The sequence below is a fragment of the Acipenser ruthenus genome, chromosome 18 (assembly GCF_902713425.1).
Source record: "Acipenser ruthenus chromosome 18, fAciRut3.2 maternal haplotype, whole genome shotgun sequence".
Taxonomy (NCBI): domain Eukaryota; kingdom Metazoa; phylum Chordata; class Actinopteri; order Acipenseriformes; family Acipenseridae; genus Acipenser; species Acipenser ruthenus.
Window position 1 is genome coordinate 552,249 of NC_081206.1, and position 20,277 is coordinate 572,525.

The following is a 20,277-nucleotide window of genomic DNA, read 5'->3' on the forward strand; positions in this document are numbered from 1 at the left end:
TCCATGACGACAGTGCAGCCCTCATCACTGCCCACCTCACTTCAACTCAGTGGGCAAGGAGGCTGTGTGGTCCAGTGGTTAGAAAAGGGCTTGTAACCAGGAGGTCCCCGGTTCAAATCCCGGCTCAGCCACTGACTCATTGTGTGACCCTGAGCAAGTCACTTAACCTCCTTGTGCTCCGTCTTTCGGGTGAGATGTAATTGTAAGTGTCTCTGCAGCTGATGCATAGTTCACACACCCTAGTCTCTGTAAGTCGCCTTGGATAAAGGCGTCTGCTAAATAAACAAATAATATAATATATATAATATAACTCCTTAACCTTGACTGGCAGTGAGGTCCGAGGCATCAGCAGAAATCCTGTGTGAGCTCTGTGTGCGAGAGGGATTTATACCAGCCATTTGGAGCGCATCCAGAATAAATACCCTATATATTATGTGATATATCATACTTTTAAAGCAGTGCAACCATATTTCTCCAGGTATAAGAAGCTGTGCATCTGCCTGTCACCTCAGCACAGTCCCTCACTCATATAAGGCCTACTGTGGTTTTAATAATTTGATTGCATGAAAATGTTGTACAGCATCATCATTATTATTATTATTATTATTATTATTATTGTTGTTGTTGTTGTTGTTGTTTGGAAGCCAATAAGATTACTGTTTTATCATTTCCAAAAAAATACATCAATAAAAATAAAGTGATTAAACAATGCATGGAAATGTAAACCAGGCTGGAAAAAACAACATTAAAGGAATTTATAACAGTGTGTACCGAATGGTTTGGCTAATGGATACCCTGCTGATGCTCCTCCTAGTAACAGTAACCATAGTGATAATTTACGTCATGCTTTGGTTGGGTTACCATGGTTCTTGCTGACGAATTAGCCCCTGCAACCTGGCAAGAACATCCCCGTATTGCGGTTACTACAGTTACTGGCGGGGGAGGGGCGGGGTTTAGAGGAAGCGGAAGTGCCGGTGCAAGCGGAAGTGGTACTGCCCTGAAGATCCCGAAGAGCAAGACGGAGGACAGAGAAAGAGACTCCCAACGTCCAGAAATAAAAGCAGAAATAAAAGCGCATTAAATACGTGAGTTCCACTGCGTGTGACCTGCCTCACGACACCTGAACGTGTCGCGGCTGGGGTATTGGGGTTTAACATGAACACAAAGGGCGGTAATACCGTGTCTGAGGGAGGGGAGGGAAGAGGTGTCTATTGTGGTTTGGGCTCGGAGCAAGCACTTAGGCCGTGCAGTGAATATCACAGCCAGGAGCGGTTCCTGAAATTGATTAAACCGGGAGAGCCGGGCGATATTACAACGAGAAGTCATACTGGTTTGGAATCTGAGCTCCAGGTGTTTCTAACGTGGGTATCTGGAGTGATCGTGCGGCGATTCTGATGACAACTTCGCGTATTAATGTCGGTGACAGCGCTTGAAAGACCGGGCCTATACTGTACAGCATAACGAGCAACAGTAAAAAAACAAATTTAAAAAAAATGCCACCGATGTGTAGCAGTCGGTAGAGTTAGGCACAGTCTAAGCTAGGTGGCGATTGCGGGGAGCCCTTTGGGGGGTTATATTTTAACTAGGGCAATATAGAAAAAAACGGGGCGTAAAAATATTTGAGTGCGGCATTACGAATTAGCATGACCACACAGGACTAAGGAAATTATATACCAGACTCGTCTTGTTTCCGAAATAAACCACGGTCTTTTAGTCGCCATCTCTTATTTTCTCGTAGGGATAATCGTATTATTAACTGCACCCTTTTTTAAATTTACCGATCAATTGTCAAATGTTTTATTTAATTAAAATAATAAAATGTACCAGTGATTCAATCGAATAGAAAATACGACTATTTATATTTGTTATACATTGTGGCGTGGAAAGCCTGATCTGGCGTGGCATTTTGCCTCACAGGATAGTGTACAATCTCTCAATCATGTGTCCACGGAGAAGTACTAACACGCTCATTTCTGCCGTGGCCTAGCTTTAAAATCCTTACTAAATTTGGATACGCTGGTTTTGTTTTTAGTCTGTCAGATTGCAAATGCAGATATCGCAGAACTGTCAAATATATATCTATAAATAAATATCGTTTGTTTAATTATTATTGTTATTATTAATTCAGATTAATGTTAGTTAATATAAGTTTAGCACATTTATTCGAAGTTAATGTATCTGTTCATATCCTGTCCGGGGCATTTTAAAACCCTGCTGTGGTCTCAGCTGGTTGGTAAACCCCACATCGCCGGTAGTTTGACTGGTCACACCTCAGATTAGTTGTCATCTTCGCCCAGTTGACCGTTGCTACCGCATTACATACCTATGGACACAGTCCCTTGGTAGCTATTACTATGGTGACAGCTATCACTGTAGCTCCCTAGCATAGCGTGTTTAAGATCTGCATGCATATCAGACATCAATCTCTTGATTTTAATTAACATAATAATTAGCCCTTCAAAAATATTTAAGACTACATTTTTGGACATTGGTGACAAGGATATATTTTGATATTTCAAATTTGAGTCATGAGTGACATGGACCAAATACCAATAAGACTACAAACTATACAACTAGAAATTAAATTAATAAAAAAAGAGGATGCATATTTGAAGCACCGTAGCGGATTATTTTCAATAAAAGGTCAGATTGGGAGCATACCAAGAAAGAGCTCATTTTAAAATTACATCGCAGGGTTCTTTTTAAATCTGAAAACTGATTTGGATGGATGGATGATATTGGCAAATTTGAATAATTTAAGTTCAGGGTAGTAAAGATTGATACATGCTATAAATAGAATAATAATGATCTATGCCTTTACATACATGCATGCATGGAGGGTGAAACAAAGAAATACAAGTATAAATAAACCTTATAGAAATGCAGAAACCCTTCGGGGGCCTTTCATTGGGGGGGGGGGGGGGGGGCTTTATTCTGTTTAGTGATATGTGCAATATTTAGAAAAACAATTAATAAAAAAATTGCAAGCAAAGATACAGCGTAATAGAACATGGTGGAAGGACCTTCTAAATCAGAAGTGTCCTGCCCTGGTGCTGGAGAGCTACAGGGTCTTCTGGGTTTTGTTTCAGCCGAGCTCTGTTACTTAATTGAACTTGATTTGCTTAATTAGTCAAGATTAACATGTGTTCTAGTTTTTTAGTCATTGATGACCAGGGTTGGAGGCTCCCTGTCCTTGACACAGGTTGCTAACAGCAGCATCCGTAGCCAAGATAAAGGGTTTGTAAGAGATTGGTTTCTCTGTTCTTTTCAGTTCTGAGATGGATAAGAGTGATCTGGTACAGAAAGCTAAGCTGGCCGAGCAGGCAGAGCGCTATGATGACATGGCTGCTGCCATGAAGGCAGTGACTGAACAGGGGCACGAGCTCTCCAACGAGGAGAGGAACCTGCTGTCCGTCGCCTACAAGAACGTGGTGGGAGCCCGCCGCTCCTCCTGGAGAGTCATCTCCAGCATTGAACAAAAAACCGAGGGCAACGAGAAGAAACAGCAGATGGCCCGCGAGTACCGTGAGAAGATCGAGGCTGAGCTGCAGGATATCTGCAACGATGTGCTGGTGAGCTTGGAGAGAACCGCAGGAACATTGCACAGGATTATAGTGTAACAAGAAAGAGAACTGCAGTATAAAAAGAAAAAGGAAGGAAAGGCGTGGGAGGCGCATTTCAGGTTTTAATATCATCACACGAATGAGACCTCTGCTTTTCTTCTTCCTTTGGGTCATTTTGTTATTTGTATATATTCATTCATTCATTCATTGCTTTTCTCCTGATTTTTAGGGTCTTCTTGACAAGTACCTCATTGCCAATGCTACCCAGGCAGAAAGCAAGGTTTTCTACCTGAAAATGAAAGGGGATTATTACAGATATCTCTCTGAGGTGGCCTCCGGGGATTTGAAGAAGAGTAAGTATATAACGCATGATAACTGCGCTCCCTCGCTATTTCACCATCTATAGAACTAACGAAGGAGCACTGTGTGCTGGGGTGGTGTAATCCCAGCATCAGTTTTAACCTTGTTAAATGACATGGTGTTTAATTGAAGTGAACTAAAAATATCTTGTCATTCAGAGGAGTTCAAGCATGTCTTAGAAGTGGTTTATCCCGTACCACACTATGGTAGATTCTTATAATACAGTAAGCCTATTTGCACATGTTAAATGTTGTAGCTGTTAAAACCTATACTATTACAAGATTGTCATTGTTTTTAAATAGTAAGTGCTTGACGGTCAAGGCCGTTGCAGGGTTTGCTATAAACTTGTCTCCCTACCTTTATCTTATTATTGAAGCCACAGTTGAGAATTCTCAGCAGGCTTACCAGGAGGCCTTCGAGATCAGCAAGAAGGAGATGCAGCCCACACACCCGATCCGACTCGGGCTGGCTCTCAACTTCTCCGTGTTCTACTATGAAATCCTCAACTCTCCTGAGCAGGCCTGCAGCTTGGCAAAGACTGTGAGTACCGTTAGACAGCACATTACAGAAGGCTGTGAACACTTGCCAAAAAAAAAAAAAAAAGTCAATGTGAAGTGCCATTGAAGCAGTCGTTAGATTTGAATGGCACCCCCTCCTGTCTGTGCCATGCTATTGCAAGTCTTTAACTGCATGCTGTGTAGAGCAGTGGAGTGGTAAGGCTGTCTTTCATTTCTGTAAATGTTTTTGTTTTCTAGTTGTGTTGAGGGTGAATGATAACTAAGATCCATTGGTAGTGTTTTTACATTGTGTATGTGTTTGGCAAGTTTACACTAGTGGTTCTTTTTTAGGCTTTTGATGAAGCAATTGCTGAACTGGATACCTTGAATGAGGATTCGTACAAAGACAGCACCCTGATCATGCAGCTACTAAGGGACAACCTCACTGTAAGTATTGTTTGTATCTCTAGGAAGTTGACCAAAGGTTCCAGCAGGTTAACAGCTTGTTTTGCTGATTGCATTGTTAACAGCTGTAAAGTAATTCCAGCACATCTGTTTATGGGGATGGTAAGAATCATGTAATGTAAATATCTGTCAGCGTGGGGAAAAGTTCTCCTATATTTACTTGGACAGCTTTAAAGCTGTCTTTATTATTCAGATTGTTACTGTTTAATGGATTCAGATAGGAGATCAGCTCATAAATACAATACATTTTCAGTCCAGATGTCTATCTGTTCTTCATCAGTGCACTGTCCATGCCCTTCACCATTAATCCTATGGAATATTCATTGTGGAAATAACAGGTGGCCTGTTCATTACCCAAGCGACTAGCTATTGAGTTGTAAATAGATCCTGAATTTCTCACTGTGATTCAAATGCACGTTTCTAAATGTAGTTTTGCCCCTCAGTCTGCACACTCAGAACAGCTGTTTTATTTATCCCCTCCTGTCCAAACCATGTATTTAGCACTGCACAATTAAACTGACCTGACCCACTTGAATTTCTAGAACATGTGTTGCACTGTAACTTGTGTAATGTAACCTGGAAACTGTAGAACAAGGAGACCACACCCAGACGTGACACTCCAGATCACCGAGTCTGACCCTCTGACTTTAATCGTAGTACAGTTACATCTGATAGACAACTTCAATTGGTACCCAGTCTGCAAACCACTAGCATATTCATGAAATACTGATCTGAATGATGTTGTGTGTTAAACACAAGCCAACGCATATGTAGAGTTCACAGTGTTCAAGCATGTTCTTTTATATTTCTTATCCACTGGTTTCACAGACACTGATTAGCACTGTTGCTAAAGTTACTTTAGGTAAAGTAGTCCTGGATGGTAGTCCGGATCTGTGAAACCAAACGTAAAGTACTTGATAAAAATTCTGTTTGTATTTTTGAGGCGGGTATAATTGACTTGTCTCCAAGTCTATTGACCTGCAGCTTTCAACTGCAACTTGACACTCAGTGCTGGCATTTAATGTACATATAGTATGCAAAATAAAATGCAGCCATTGAGTGCATGAATACATTTTACTGCCATGGGTTTGGTAGCTTTGTAACATTTAATCATTTCTTTTTCCGTTCTCTAGCTGTGGACATCAGAAAACCAGGGAGATGAAGGGGATGCTGGCGAAGGAGAGAACTAATGGGTGCCACGCTTCACTGTCTATCCACTCCCACTCTTTATCTTACACACATCCAGCCCATCCTCTGCTCCACCAGGATCTTTCCCCTTCTGTATGACAAGCAGCATGAATTGTACCTGACCTATCAACTGTACCCTTCTCAGATCCCTCACTGGTTACAGGGTGACAACTCCAGTTGTTAGCAGGCTCACATCATCTTTTTGTTTTGTTTGTAAATTACACCAGGTCTTTACGTTGAGGCTTTTTTCTGTTTTAATTTTTTTTTTTTTTTCATTTATTTTCTTTTGGAAGAACCTAGCAAGTTTGGCTTTATAGTGTTCATCAATTATTATTATTATTATTATTATTTTTTTTTTGTTACATCAGTTTTTATAGTGTAAAATGTCGTGGCATTTGCAGGTTTTATTGGAAGGTTATTAAACAGCAGGTTTATTTTCACCAAACACTGTGATGCTTAGTTTTGTATTTTTAGTTTTTATTCTTTTGTCTTTTTTTCTTTTTTTTTTGGTTGTAAATCCCTTCTGGTTTATAAAATGCATGTATGGTTCTGTACTTGGGTAGCAGTACAGAGTACAATTCTGCTGTCAGCGCATACAGAACGGTTTAAAAGGCTGTATTGTGACACTGAGAAATGTGCAGATTGCTGAGTGCTCATGTTCTCAATTTGATTTGACATGTTTTACAAAACGGGGGACCCCAGGTTTTGTCATTCTGGATGTGACAGTCTATAAAACACCCCATCAAGGCATGAACATCACAAAGAGTAACTTTTTAAAGGCGCTGTGGAGCATGTGCTGAGCGACCTGTCAGGGTACATGGAATTCAATTAAAGCTGCTGTCACCAGTGAAGTAAACAAGCTGCTCTTGTTGTTTTCTTCATTTTTATTTTTACCCTTGATCTTTTTGGATGAGATTATTAGTTGTGGTTTTCAGTGATAGCAATTATGAAAAGTACATTTAAATGATTTAAATAAGTCTTATACAGTAACATTGTGAAGCTGCTTGCGTTTAGTAACAGTATAACCGTTTAACTAATTCCAGCCATGCTTTATTTGAAACACACTGTTAAAGGCCTTATCCTGACAGCCTGAACGGACTAAAATGAGTTTGGATTCTTAAAAAGCTGAGTTAACCTGATTGCTAGGAAAGTGTCCCCTTTTTTATTTGTATTTTTTATTTTTTTTGTAATTGGATTCCTAGTGCAAGTCGGTTGCTAGACTGGTGTGGTCTCGAACAAAGACTATTTATTTGAATCCTGAACAGGCAAGAAATGGGCAAACCTCTTTGACCACTGACTTGAACATGTGTTGAGTTTGGAATAGAAAGTCTTGAAAAACAAGGCAGTGAGCATTTCTTTAGTAATACCGTACCTGTCTGCTCCAAGTAAAGGGTTAAAATGGATCTTTAACATCCTGTTGAACTTGAAAAGTTTAAATATTTAGTGTCACAATACCATGCCACCTCCATAACATTCCACTTAGATGTAGAATTCATGTGTCCGTCAGTCTCGTCTGCTGAAGACGATGTTTCATGCACTGAATAAAATCTCCCTTCTAGCTGAACAAATGGCAGTTCATATTCTATGCTTGATAAATGCAGTAGTGAATGTGGGACGGAGCCTGTCTGTATATCTGGTAGCTCTTTTTGCTTTGTTTTTACTGACCAGTATTCTGCCTAAATTTTGCTTCTGTGACGGTTTTATCGGCTAGCGCGCACGTGGTTGTGAAAATAGTTTAGCTGAAAAAAAAAAATTGAAAAACAACTACAAAAAAAAAAAAAATTTCAATACCTGGTTATTGACGTAATACTAGATTTGTGTATGTCTTTTAAAACCGTTCTAGTTTCACCTTACATGTAAATCAGGAAAGTGTAAAAGACAATTCAAAGTGAAATAAAATTTTATCAGTTCAGAATTTTCCTGCTTTCTCTTGTTAAAAAAGAAAATGTTTTAATTGTCGCTGTCACTAACATCTTTTAGAAAGCCAATGTCTTCAGAATATATTCGCTTCACTGATGTGTGTCTTAATTGGAATCAAATGGTGTTCAGACTTTTAGTCAGGTACATTTAAATGTACTAATAGTGGTGAACACCATCTACTGTGTATTTGCTGTCACAGTTCTTACATATATATGTCAAGTATCTCTTCCCTACAATGTATCTTTTTCAGTTGTAAAAAAATGAAGGAAAAAAAATTCTACAAGCAAATTTTGATTCTTCATATTCTGTACAAGAGACTTCACATTTTATACAATGAACTCCTGTTATATCTGCACTAGTCTGATTGATAGAAGCAGCCTGGGTAAAGGTAAGCCTCACTACAGTGCAGACTGCAGAAATCTGGTTGCATCAGTTTTGCAGAATGACAGCTACAAAGGGATGGCTAAGCGAGGTCTTGTGCAACATCAGGATACCACAGCATGGTGTACCACTGTAGCTTGGCATTTCTGTTCTGCAGTATCTGAGTACTTACTGCCACGTGAAACCACACAACAAGCATGGCACAAACATACGGGTTTCTTGATCGTCATGCAACATCACAGGAAAGCACTGGAAATGACTGCTGCCAAGGTGTACCAGGGAAGTCCGAAGAACTTGACATATAAGTAGGATTCGGTATATGTCATGTTTTGGTATGGTGCTGCATAGAATGTATTGTGAAGGCCGTTTTTACCTGAGCTCTATGTGTCCATTCACTCTGGCAGGGCAATGGTTTACCTGGGTGGTGAAAACGGAACAGTGGAACTTCGAGCTGCTATAAAGTCCCTTGAAGAGCAACACCTATTATCGAATGATATCTGGCCAAAATATATTGTTTGAGTATGAAACACTGTTTTAAGATCAGATTTAATATTTCAAACACGTTTGTCAGTACCTAAAGTAGATTGTATTAAATGTAACTGAAGGTAGCACACTGAACCGCACTGAAATGAAGGGGTGATGTTTATAAATACAGTCAGTGGAAAGTGCAACAGTTTAATCACATTTCAGAGGTAAAACTCGTTAAGAGAATGGAAATTGTCATGTAAATAAATAAAAAACTAAAACATTCAATTAAATTCAATTCACACCTTTATTTAACCAGGTAAAGACATACAATAGAGTTGATCATTACAAATATTTTGACTCGATTGTGTCTTAAATCTATACGTTTACGCACATCTTCACGTTAAATTAACACACACACACACACACACACACACACATATATATATATATATATATATATATATATATATATATATATATATATATATATATATATATATATTCGTCAAGCCACATCGGCAAATTCTTATAAAACACGAACAGTTAATTAAACGTATTGAAATAGTCCATCTCCATGTATGACCGTACATCGGCACGCATTAATTTAAAATAAAAGGCGTCCCTTTAAATGATTTGTTGGCTAATGGAACTGTTTATTTTCGAAGCGTGGGAGTGACCGAAGTCGTGAGCGGAAGGTTATAAATTAACGGAGGTAGAGGAGACTTGTTCGGGATTGGAGTGGAAGGGAAATGGCTTAAGTACAGGTAAATAAAATAAAATAAAAATTAAAAAAAATATATAAAAAAAAATTAAAAAAGAAACAACTCCTCTTCAAGTGAAGCATACCCGAAGTTTATTCCCCCCTCCCCCCCGTCCCTAAACCTCATCCATTAGCAGGTAAGTTAAATCAGAAGACTGTTTTGTATTGAAATCATGTGTTGTGTTTGTTTATAAGAAATAGTTTTAAATTCTATTCCAGCGTCGACTTTAATAAAATGTTTAACATCTTACGGTAACTTTATTAATATTGCTGTAAATACAAAACCCAGCTTATATAAAAATCAGTTTATCGGTTATTAACAATCACTAGACTAGACTGATTTTAACTTTTTGGTCAAGTTAATTTCTGTAACTTTTTTGTTTTGTTTTAGTGTACAATTATTTATTTCATAAAAACCGGGTCGGTATTGCATACATTATCGTAATTACACAAGTGAAAATGATGCATCTTCTTACGCATAGTGTGTCAGTATTATAAAATAAATATATTTTTACGCCTGACTGACGCGAGCGTTTGGGGTGAAAGGCCCTTTCGTGTGATACGGTAGGTACACTCTGTTTGTTTGTTTGTTTGTTTGTTTGTTTGTTTGTTTTAAGAGTGAATTAATGAACTTACATTTCTGTATACCAAAAAACAAATACATTTTAATCGGTAACAGGAATGAAAATCTCGCACACGCTTATTCACTACGACCGTAGCGTCGTATCTAGTTCTGCTGTTCACAAGTTGAGCACGTCACGCTAATATTAATAAACCGTGTGCCGGGTGAAATGTACTTGTATGCTGCTGTGTATTCAGGCATAAACTAAGTTAAAACGTTAACATGACGCCTTTTCAATGTCGACAGCGGCCCTGAATGTGACTGGATCATTGCAGCCGTTTCTTAACGCTGCCCTTGCATTTCCGTTGAGTGTGTTTATTACCAATGTGAGCAGTGTTGGAGCGGTAACAGCAATGTGTAGCTACAGATACAGTTAGTGTAGGGTGTGTATTGGGGGTTACATTACGTTTACAAGTACAGTTTTGTGCATTACGGATCACTTGCAGCTTAACAGAAAAATACAACGTTAATTTGACTTGCCACTTTGTGGAAAAACCAATTCATTTGGCAGGGGGTGAAGCCACACAGCAGCATGTCATCGCTTGAACTGAATCCGCTGTAGCGGTCAGTCCACCAGTGTTTTCCATTTTAACAGATTGCTATGGGCACCATGTGCTTATGACCCGCAGAACAGAACTCTCTCACACCAGTGATTCAACACCTTCCAAGGGTGGCAGTGTTGAAAACGCTTATCCCCACAGCAGAGCTGAAGACTCCAACTCCCTTTTATAATTCCCCCTGTACCAAACATGTACCAAGGCTGATATTCTTCAATCACTGATTAAAACTGATGTTTGTAATGCATTTTACATGGATTTTTCACACCCTATTTCATTGCAGTGGTTTTTCAAAGTCCCATATTAGGTTTTTTTTTTTTTTTTTTAGGGGATAGGCGGTCAAGCCATATCCTTATAATAGTTTCAGATAAATGTAGTATCTAAGCAGTGTCTTAGTTCACTGCTTAAACATTTACAACACTTGTTGTTCAGGTGCGTGTGTGTATGAATTCAGGACTGCCCCAGACACTTGATATTTTCACAGGACGTCCGCCATGAACAGCAGTGGCCCCGGGTACCCCCTCGCCTCTCTGTACGTTGGAGACCTGCACGCTGATGTCACAGAAGCCATGCTGTACCAGAAGTTCTCTCCAGCTGGACCAATCATGTCGATCCGAGTTTGTCGTGACATCATTACCCGAAGATCCCTGGGATACGCCTACATCAACTTCCAGCAGCCAGCGGATGGCGAGTTCAAAGCTTATTAGTTTTTATAGGAAGAGACTTATTTTTATTACATGTTTTCCATATCCTTGGTGCTGTATATTTAACATAGTGCCTGGGGGTGGAAGGATTAATACAAACACCGTATGGTGGCAGGGGGGAGGGGTAGGGTTCAAAAGATTACACAGAACAAGTCAATGTTTAGGAATCACTTTGTATTGCATACAAAAAAGCATTTGACACAGGAACTGCCAAATTGAGCTGTGGTGCTAGGGGCTTAGTTTAGACCACACGCTCCTTTAACATGTGGCCAGATTCAGTGTCAGACCCCTGGAGATTAAGAAAGGATGCATGTACAGTATTGTCCAGACCTTGTTTTTAATAATAATCATGTGTATGTTTGTGCTCTCTTCCCCAGCTGAATGCGCTTTGGACACGATGAATTATGAAGTCATTAAAGGCAGGCCGATCCGAATAATGTGGTCGCAGCGTGATCCGGGTCTGCGGAAGTCTGGAGTTGGGAATATATTCATTAAGAATATGGATGAATCCATAGACAACAAGGCTCTGTATGATACATTCTCTGCCTTTGGGAATATCTTGTCCTGCAAGGTAAGGGACCTCCAGAGAAGAGGCATTGTGTGTCGTGTGTGACAGGGTTTACAATGCAGCTCATCTACGATGTAGAACTGTGTTGTGTAGTGATGTGGAGCAGGAGGAGGGTTGAGAGCGCTGGATTGAGGTCTTTTCACAAGGTTTTCATTATAACCCCTGTAGGTGGATGATGTGTTGTGATGTGGAGCAGGAGGAGGGTTGAGAGCGCTGGATTGAGGTCTCTTTACAAGGTTTTTATTATAACCCTTGTAGGTGGATGATGTGTTGTGATGTGGAGCAGGAGGAGGGTTGAGAGCGCTGGATTGAGGTCTCTTCAAGGTTTTTATTATAACCCTTGTAGGTGGATGATGTGTTGTGTTGTGGAGCAGGAGGAGGGTTGAGAGCGCTGGATTGAGGTCTCTACACAAGGTTTTTATTATAACCCTTGTAGGTGGATGATGTGTAGTGATGTGGAGCAGGAGGAGGGTTGAGAGCGCTGGATTGAGGTCTCTTCACAAGGTTTTTATTATAACCCTTGTAGGTGGATGATGTGTAGTGATGTGGAGCAGGAGGAGGGTTGAGCGCTGGATTGAGGTCTCTTCACAAGATTTTCATTATAACCCCTGTAGGTGGATGATGTGGAGCAGGAGGAGGGTTGAGAGCGCTGGATTGAGGTCTCTTTACAAGGTTTTTATTATAACCCCTGTAGGTGGATGATGTGTAGTGATGTGGAGCAGGAGGAGGGTTGAGAGCGCTGGATTGAGGTCTCTTCACAAGATTTTCATTATAACCCCTGTAGGTGGATGATGTGGAGCAGGAGGAGGGTTGAGAGCGCTGGATTGAGGTCTCTACACAAGGTTTTTATTATAACCCTTGTAGGTGGATGATGTGTAGTGATGTGGAGCAGGAGGAGGGTTGAGAGCGCTGGATTGAGGTCTCTTCACAAGGTTTTTATTATAACCCTTGTAGGTGGATGATGTGTTTTGGGATCCTCTAGGTTGGTAAAGGGTTGCTGTTGTACCTTTTTCTTTTTGACATATTACGGCTGCCATTTTGTTGTCCATGTGACTTTTTTTGGTTTCCAGATGGTAAATACCAAACACTTTGAGATGCTGGTTCATATTCTTTACACAGCTGTATTCTACGATTCTCCAGGTAAACATTGTGGGTATCGTACAAAAACAATGTAATTTGTGTCAGTAGTTTTGCAGAGCTGCCACTCGCTCATGCTCCCAGTGTATGATGTGCCTGTTTTAATTTGACATTTCCCCTGTGTCTTTGTGTTTTTGTAGGTAGTGTGTGATGAAAATGGATCGAAAGGGTATGGTTTTGTTCATTTTGAAACGCACGAAGCAGCGAACAGAGCCATTGAAACTATGAATGGAATGCTGCTCAATGATCGTAAAGTGTAGGTATTGGATGAAGCCATGCTGCTAATCAAGTTGGGAGACATCTATCAAATCTGCAGTCTTAATCAAGGATTTAATCTATGGTCTTGCCTCCCTATTCGAATGATCACTGGCCCCTCTGCGTGGGAGCAGTAACACTAAATCAAGTGTATAATAATAATAGTAATAATAATAAATAATAATAATAATAAATAATAATAATAATAAATTGGAGCTAAGAAACTGACTTTGAAACATTTGGTTATTATAGACCAAAGTGGAGTTTAACATTAGTAGAATGAGAAGAGTTGTACAGCTGTATTAAAGGATCTGGAGATTCCCTCCTTGCTTATGAAAGGGTCTGGGGATTCCCTCCTTGCTTATGAAAGGATCTGGGGATTCCCTCCTTGCTTATGAAAGGATCTGGGGATTCCCTCCTTGCTTATGAAAGGATCTGGGGATTCCCTCCTTGCTTATTAAAGTTATGAAACAATCGAAGGGCTGAGTATAGGAGTGTTGCACGGTGTCATGGATGTTTTGAGAATGGCACCTGGTGATTGCTCATGCATGCATTAGAGGCTACCTTGCCTTTCCACCTTCTAAATCACCTTTTAAAGTATAGGGAAGAATGTGGCTTACCGTGATGCCACTGCTGTACTCCGCCCTTCATGTGAAAGTACTGTAGAGTTGTTTTATATATAAAATGTTTCCAAGTCTTAACATCTTGTCTTTGCACAGCCTAGAGACAGGTAGAGAATTGGTGTCTGGCCTAGTAGACCAAGTTTCCTGTTCAATGGGGAAAAATTGTGAGATGACCATACTTAGGTCAGTGGAAAATTAGGGTGTAAACAGGTAATTATATGCAAGTTAAGTTTTCTTGAAAGTAAGGTTAGATTAGCACTTTTCTTTTATATATAATGTATGCACATCAGCACTCCATATAAGGCTTTGGGTCTGGGAGTAACTTGCCCTCTAACGCAGAGAGTAAAACGTAACACTACCTTGAAGTCGTGTGTAATCTTGATAAATGCTGTACACTCTTTAATGGTATTGGGGTAGGCATTAAAAGAGCCTTCCGTTTGAACTGCAATGTTACTTTGAACTCCTGAACCACCACGCGTGTGTGCTACAAGGACTCTGCAAATTAATTACGTTACTTACATTTTAACATTCATTACACTCGGTGATCATGTTAGAATTTCAATATCAAGCCATACACAAATAGAATAAGGAAATGCATTAAGTTGTAAAACATTTTGTATATTATAGGCATCTTTTGCGGTTGCCTCTGATGGTTCCGGTTGGATTTGTAGCTGGACTGGGGGGTTTAAGCTTCAACCTGTGTAGCGTTGAATTTCTTTTTCTTCCTGCGATTGGCTGCAAAGACAACAGGGCTAGCCAGAGATTGGATAATGTGTGTTGGGTTGGTTTTTCTTGTGTACAGTTTCCTAGTAACTGACGACATTGTATTCTGGGAGACGTAGTTATTAGTGGAAGTTTTAGGGGAGGCAGACAAGCTGCAGCAAAATTGCTATGCGTATTTTTACGCATTCAGTTTAAATTTAGTGCGTCTTTCTGATATATATATAAATATATTTTATGCGTAAAAACAGCAGGTGCTTATCTGGACCGCTGATGCATGTGAAACAGAATGGAAAACTAGAATCTGGTTAAGTTTGGCAAAATACGACAGTAGTACGTGTTGAGAGATTTGTTGACCCATTGTTTACAGTACCCCTAGTTTTAATGTCTTCACCGACGTTGATGTGCTTTTTTAAAATTTTATTCCTGCAGTTTCGTGGGTCATTTTAAATCCAGACGGGAGCGGGAGGCTGAATTCGGTGCGAAAGCCATGGAATTCACCAACGTGTACATCAAGAACTTTGGGGAGGACGTGAACGATGAGAAGCTGAGAGAAGTGTTTTCTCAATACGGTGAGACGGGGCTTCTGTTTCAGATGCGTAACCACCGCCCCCCCCCCCCCCCCCCCCGCGTGTATCCTTATTGTGCTGTGTTTTGTAATTGTCTCCAGGAAGGACCTTGAGTGTGAGGGTGATGGTGGATGAGATGGGTCGTTCCAGGGGGTTCGGGTTTGTTAATTATGAGAATCATGAGGAAGCACAGAAGGTAAGGAGCTGTGAAATATACAGTGGGTTCATGGTGACAGTTGTAGTTTTGTGCTAATCGGAGTCTAAAACCAGGCACGAGTAAACGTTCCTCATAGATCCTGTTGTAATGCATTGTCTGCGTCCTGCATGCCTGCACACAGTCTCTGGTTAATACCCCTGCTCCCCTGTTTTAAGGCTGTGGAGGGGATGAATGGAAAGGAATTGAACGGGCGGATCATTTATGTGGGCCGAGCTCAGAAGAGGCTGGAGCGTCAGGGTGAGCTGAAGCGCAAGTTTGATCAGATCAAGCAGGAGAGGATTCATCGATACCAGGTATGGAGGAGGAGTGCACCAGAGAGCCACGTTTCAAACCCCCTGACCCCTTTCTGAGGGACGTGGGATTTACCATCACTCCCTTTCCTAGGGTGTTAACCTCTACGTGAAGAATCTTGATGACGGAATAGATGACGAAAGACTGAGGAAAGAGTTTGCACCCTATGGTACTATCACGAGTGCAAAGGTAAAGGTATCCTATACAGAAATTTGTGGTGTTTGATTGTTTTAAGTGTTAAATACCCAAGCACAGATGCATGTTGATATACATTTTATACATGTGTGAAATTAATACCTTCATCGTCAAAGGCTTTCAAATGTATAGGAAGCTGTTCAGTTTTTCATGCTGGATGTTCTACATTCTGCAACGTTGGTAACAAGGAGAGTTTTTTCAATTTGTTCGTTATGGTAACATTGACGTTTTCCAGTCCTTTTAAAACAGCTGTTTGCAGAATAGTGGCACTGGGTTCCTGAACCAATTTAACCCTCTTAAAACAAGATTCCACAGGAATACCTGTTTCGTAAAGGGTCCCGTATCCCTGAGAGCATGACAAAATGATTTGTGAAAAATCAAGAATTCACGTTGAACACTGCAACAAACACGTTTTATTTTCTGCTCTGCATGGGGGTGGGAGTGGTGAAGACGTGGCACGTTGCGTTACACACACACACATCTCCTATTCCAAGCTGAGTGATATGCATGTTTGTACGTATCTCCCATGCTGCTTTCATCGTTTCCAGGTGATGACAGACATAGGGCACAGTAAAGGGTTTGGATTCGTCTGCTTTTCCTCTCCCGAGGAGGCGACGAAGGCCGTCACGGAAATGAACGGACGCATCATCAGCGCCAAGCCGCTCTACGTGGCCTTGGCCCAGCGAAAGGAGGAACGGAAAGCAATCCTGACCAACCAGTACATGCAGAGACTGGCCAGCGTCCGAGCAATGCCCGGGCCGGTCGCTGGGTCCTACCAGTCTTCAGGGTACTTCATGTCTGCTGTTCCTCAGGTAACTGAGTGTGGAGAGGGTGCTGCTGCTGCTGTTCCACAGAGTGCTCTGCAGCTGGCTTTTAAATGGATTCCACAAATAGTTCCCAAGAGATGTAATGTACTCAAGTTACTCCACTTTGGGTACGTAGCTAAAGAGAACGCGAGGACGACGGCTGGTGCTGTTGTGTTTAGAATAAGTTTACTTGCGTTTACATTAACATCTTATGGTGATTTCTCATTTCCAAAGAGAACCCACTGTACTGTAGATTATGACCTGGTTTGTAAGTACATCCTACAGTACAAAACACAGCATTGTGTGTAAAATGTAATACAGCTTTCGCTGAAATGTTTTTACTTTTGCCTTTTAAATTGAGTGTAATTTGAGGAAACCTTTTTCATGTTTCCACAGCCCCAGAACAGGACTTTCTACGCTCCGAATACAGTCACTCCACTCAGACCAGCTCCTCGCTGGACCTCGCAGCCTCCCAGACCTCAAGGTGAGCCAGTCACGCTTTTTTAATAGTAGAATTAACTAAACAGTTTCTCACGTCCTTGTCCATGGCAACAATGTAGCATTGTACTCCTTGGTCCAGGTTAACATTCAAAAGTAGATGTGCCATTGGTCTTATCTTTAGTAATTTAGCAAACAAAAAAATCAATATATTCCCTTTTCAACTTCCTTGTGCAAGAGATTAAAAATGAAATGAAACAATCCCTGTCTGAATTCTGCATTGCAACACTGCTGGTAGGCTTGTGTGTGTACTATGAAATCAATTGCTAAACTGGCTACGCCAATTGGTCCACCTGGGCTGATGCAGTTAGTTAGGCAGGTGTAGTGATGCTTCTACTCTGACTGACTCGTCTTCTCCTTCTTCTAAACAGCAGCTTATCAAACAGCTCCTCCGTTCTTAAGGTCTGCAGTTCCTAGGCGCCCTTCCACCCCAATCAGCACAATGAGGCAGGCATCCACCCAGGAACCCCGTGTGATGAGCAACATGCAGAGAATGGGTAAGTGAGCTCACGCACACGCACGCAGCATCCTTGAGTTCAGTGCAAAGAGGAAAAGGGTACCTGGTTTACTAACCTTTCATCCAATGCTTGCTCAAGTTCTTAAGGTCACCATTTGGGCTTTATGCACACCAGATGGGTGGAGATGCAGGCGTATTTTGTTTGCTCATGCGTTTTGTTGCATGTGTGTCACGGTCCCCATGTCTGCAAGCTAATATAGGTACCCAGACAGCCGGAGGACGCACTGCAACGCCTGGCCCAATGGTCCGAGGTGTGAACCAGTACAAGTATTCCACTGGAGTCAGGAATGTGCAGCCAGTCTTCGCCATGCCTCAGCCGCTTGCTGTGCAGCAGGTAACTTCTGTTTGCTGTATTGTCAAATCATTTTCTATCAAGTCATGTTTTTGTCTTGTTTTATATTTAAAAAAAAAAAAAATACAAAAATGCTTCACCTAATAAAATATTGAAGGCCAACCACTTACAGGTTAATTGACCTATTGGTTCTGTCTTGACTGACACACAAACATGCCCCATATGAATAGGAAAGCCCATCTTGCCAGGAAAGATGGGAGAGGTTTCAGGAGACACAGAAACACCAAACACTGGCAAGTTCTCCACTCTGTTTGTGTTGAGACCTCGAGTTCTGCTCCTGAGTGAAGCTCTGTTTCGTTCCCTTTGTGTTGCAGGTAATGGAGTCAGCTGTTCACATGCGAGGACAGGAGCCCCTCACTGCGTCCATGCTGGCCTCGGCACCCCTGCAGGAGCAGAAGCAGATGCTGGGTATGTCTGTGAGATTAACCTTGTGATTTTGTGAACCTCAGTTTGCCTGAAGCGGGTTCATTCAGAAACGCTGCATCTACCTCTTACTGGTCAGATGCAGATTACTTGTGTCCTCATTGTCTGATCCTGTTCCTGCTCCAGAGCAGCTGACAATACCAGCAAGCCCTTCTGCTTACATCACTTAGTTGATAAGGTCGTTCCTTATAACAATTCAACATGTATGTTGATAGTCTGTGATTCTGAAAACGAGACGCTCAGTAACTCTTGTATTGTAGAGGATGCTCAGTGGAATACAAGCTATCCCAAGGCACAGGACCTGTAATAGTTTTAAATAGTGGCTTCACGCAGTCTGGCTCCAAGACAGACCTCTAAATTGACATCAAGTTTCTTTTTCGTAAACTGCTATGCAGTTTATATAAGGGGTCCAGGGACTGGGGGAGGTGGCGGCAGTGTTGTGATGCGGTTTGCCTCGTTTTCAGGGGAGCGCCTCTACCCTCTGATCCATGCAATGCACCCGGCCCTGGCTGGTAAAATCACAGGGATGCTGCTGGAGATCGATAACTCAGAGCTGCTGCACATGCTAGAGTCTCCTGAGTCTCTGCACACCAAGGTAAAGCACACACTGACCCTGGAAGAGATTGAAACCGCTAGGCTCTGCACACCACTAATTCTAAAAGCTGCTATGTGTGATTGGCTATAGCTTTTGTATGTTTTCTGTTGAGGTGGAGGAGGCAGTGGCTGTACTCCAGGCACACCAGGCTAAAGACATCTCCCCGAAGAAATAATGTGTGCAGTCCAGGTAAATTTATAATGCTCTGTTTAAATTGTATAACAAAGACAATTGCGTAACGCATTGTGAAGTGGTGGGAGAAAAGAATTAGTTTTGCTTGATAGAATGCATCATGAGGCTGAGATGACATTTAAATGAGCTTGATGTATTGCATGGATGCAAACAGCTGAGCAAGAGTGTGCCAAAGCTTTGTGCTTTTATATACGATTTGTTTAAAGTTCATGGCTGGATAACTTGCATGCTGGTTGGTAAACTAGTTGGAGAGCACTTCACTAGAAGATGCATGCATTCTCCCAGCGCAACAAAGAACCAAATAGAGTAGAAAACATGCTATAGATATATATTTGATTTGATATGTTTTTGTTTAACTGCAGGAATTTGCTACCTTTTGGGGAAAGATGCTTCACTGAAGAAAAAAGCACAAAAAAATAGTAAAAATAAAAACCTACAAAATTTATGTGAACTAGTCTTGCAAAGCAGTGTTTTTAGTTAACCGCTTGAATTGTTAAAGGCAAATGATTTGCGAAACGAAAATGCTGTTTACAAGAGCAGGTGTGTTAAATTTGTGCAAACTGATTTTGTTCCTGCAGAAAAATGTGAGTTGGCAGAACACTATGTTCTGGTTTATGTTTTGTTCTTGTGTGCATAAATAAAAAAATAAATAAACTTGGGTGGTGTCATGTACTTTTCAAATGGGCTGTGTACCTGTTTCTAGTTGCACAAAATCAGTTTCACTGGGTAAAACACTTTGCCTGGCATGCTCTAGGCTGTGAAAACTGACAAGGGCTGCTAGTGTAATCGCAGAGTTAAGGAGAGCAATAATCTGTTTCACATGCTGGAGAGCAG

The 20,277-nt window shown here is 41.1% G+C and overlaps 2 protein-coding genes across 5 annotated transcripts; both read left to right on the forward strand.

Moving 5' to 3' along the window:
• Positions 1–847: 847 nt before the first annotated feature.
• Positions 848–7,988, forward strand: LOC117423019 (14-3-3 protein beta/alpha-1). The gene is given in 7 exon segments (XM_058990654.1): positions 848–1,084; positions 1,087–1,361; positions 3,272–3,572; positions 3,793–3,916; positions 4,300–4,463; positions 4,772–4,867; positions 6,019–7,988. Coding segments are annotated over 7 exon segments (1,239 nt in total). The 5' UTR covers positions 848–862; the 3' UTR covers positions 6,076–7,988.
• A 1,494-nt stretch (positions 7,989–9,482) lies between these two features.
• LOC117411394 (embryonic polyadenylate-binding protein A-like) lies at positions 9,483–20,101 on the forward strand. Of its 4 annotated transcripts, none has more exons than XM_058990656.1 (16): positions 9,483–9,739; positions 11,266–11,468; positions 11,863–12,056; positions 13,331–13,446; positions 15,221–15,360; positions 15,459–15,553; positions 15,730–15,867; positions 15,959–16,054; positions 16,609–16,872; positions 17,263–17,350; positions 17,736–17,861; positions 18,082–18,215; positions 18,548–18,641; positions 19,121–19,251; positions 19,364–19,440; positions 19,806–20,101. In XM_058990656.1, exons 2-15 carry the CDS (start codon positions 11,276–11,278, stop codon positions 19,424–19,426), a joined length of 1,872 nt encoding a protein of 623 aa, XP_058846639.1. In that variant the 5' UTR covers positions 9,483–9,739; positions 11,266–11,275; the 3' UTR covers positions 19,427–19,440; positions 19,806–20,101. The 4 variants fall into 4 exon arrangements, with proteins under 4 accessions (XP_058846639.1, XP_033875190.1, XP_033875266.1 ...); XM_034019299.3 differs by having other exon boundaries at positions 9,484–9,739; positions 18,073–18,215; XM_034019375.3 differs by having other exon boundaries at positions 9,484–9,739; positions 17,739–17,861; positions 18,073–18,215.
• Positions 20,102–20,277: the final 176 nt, after the last annotated feature.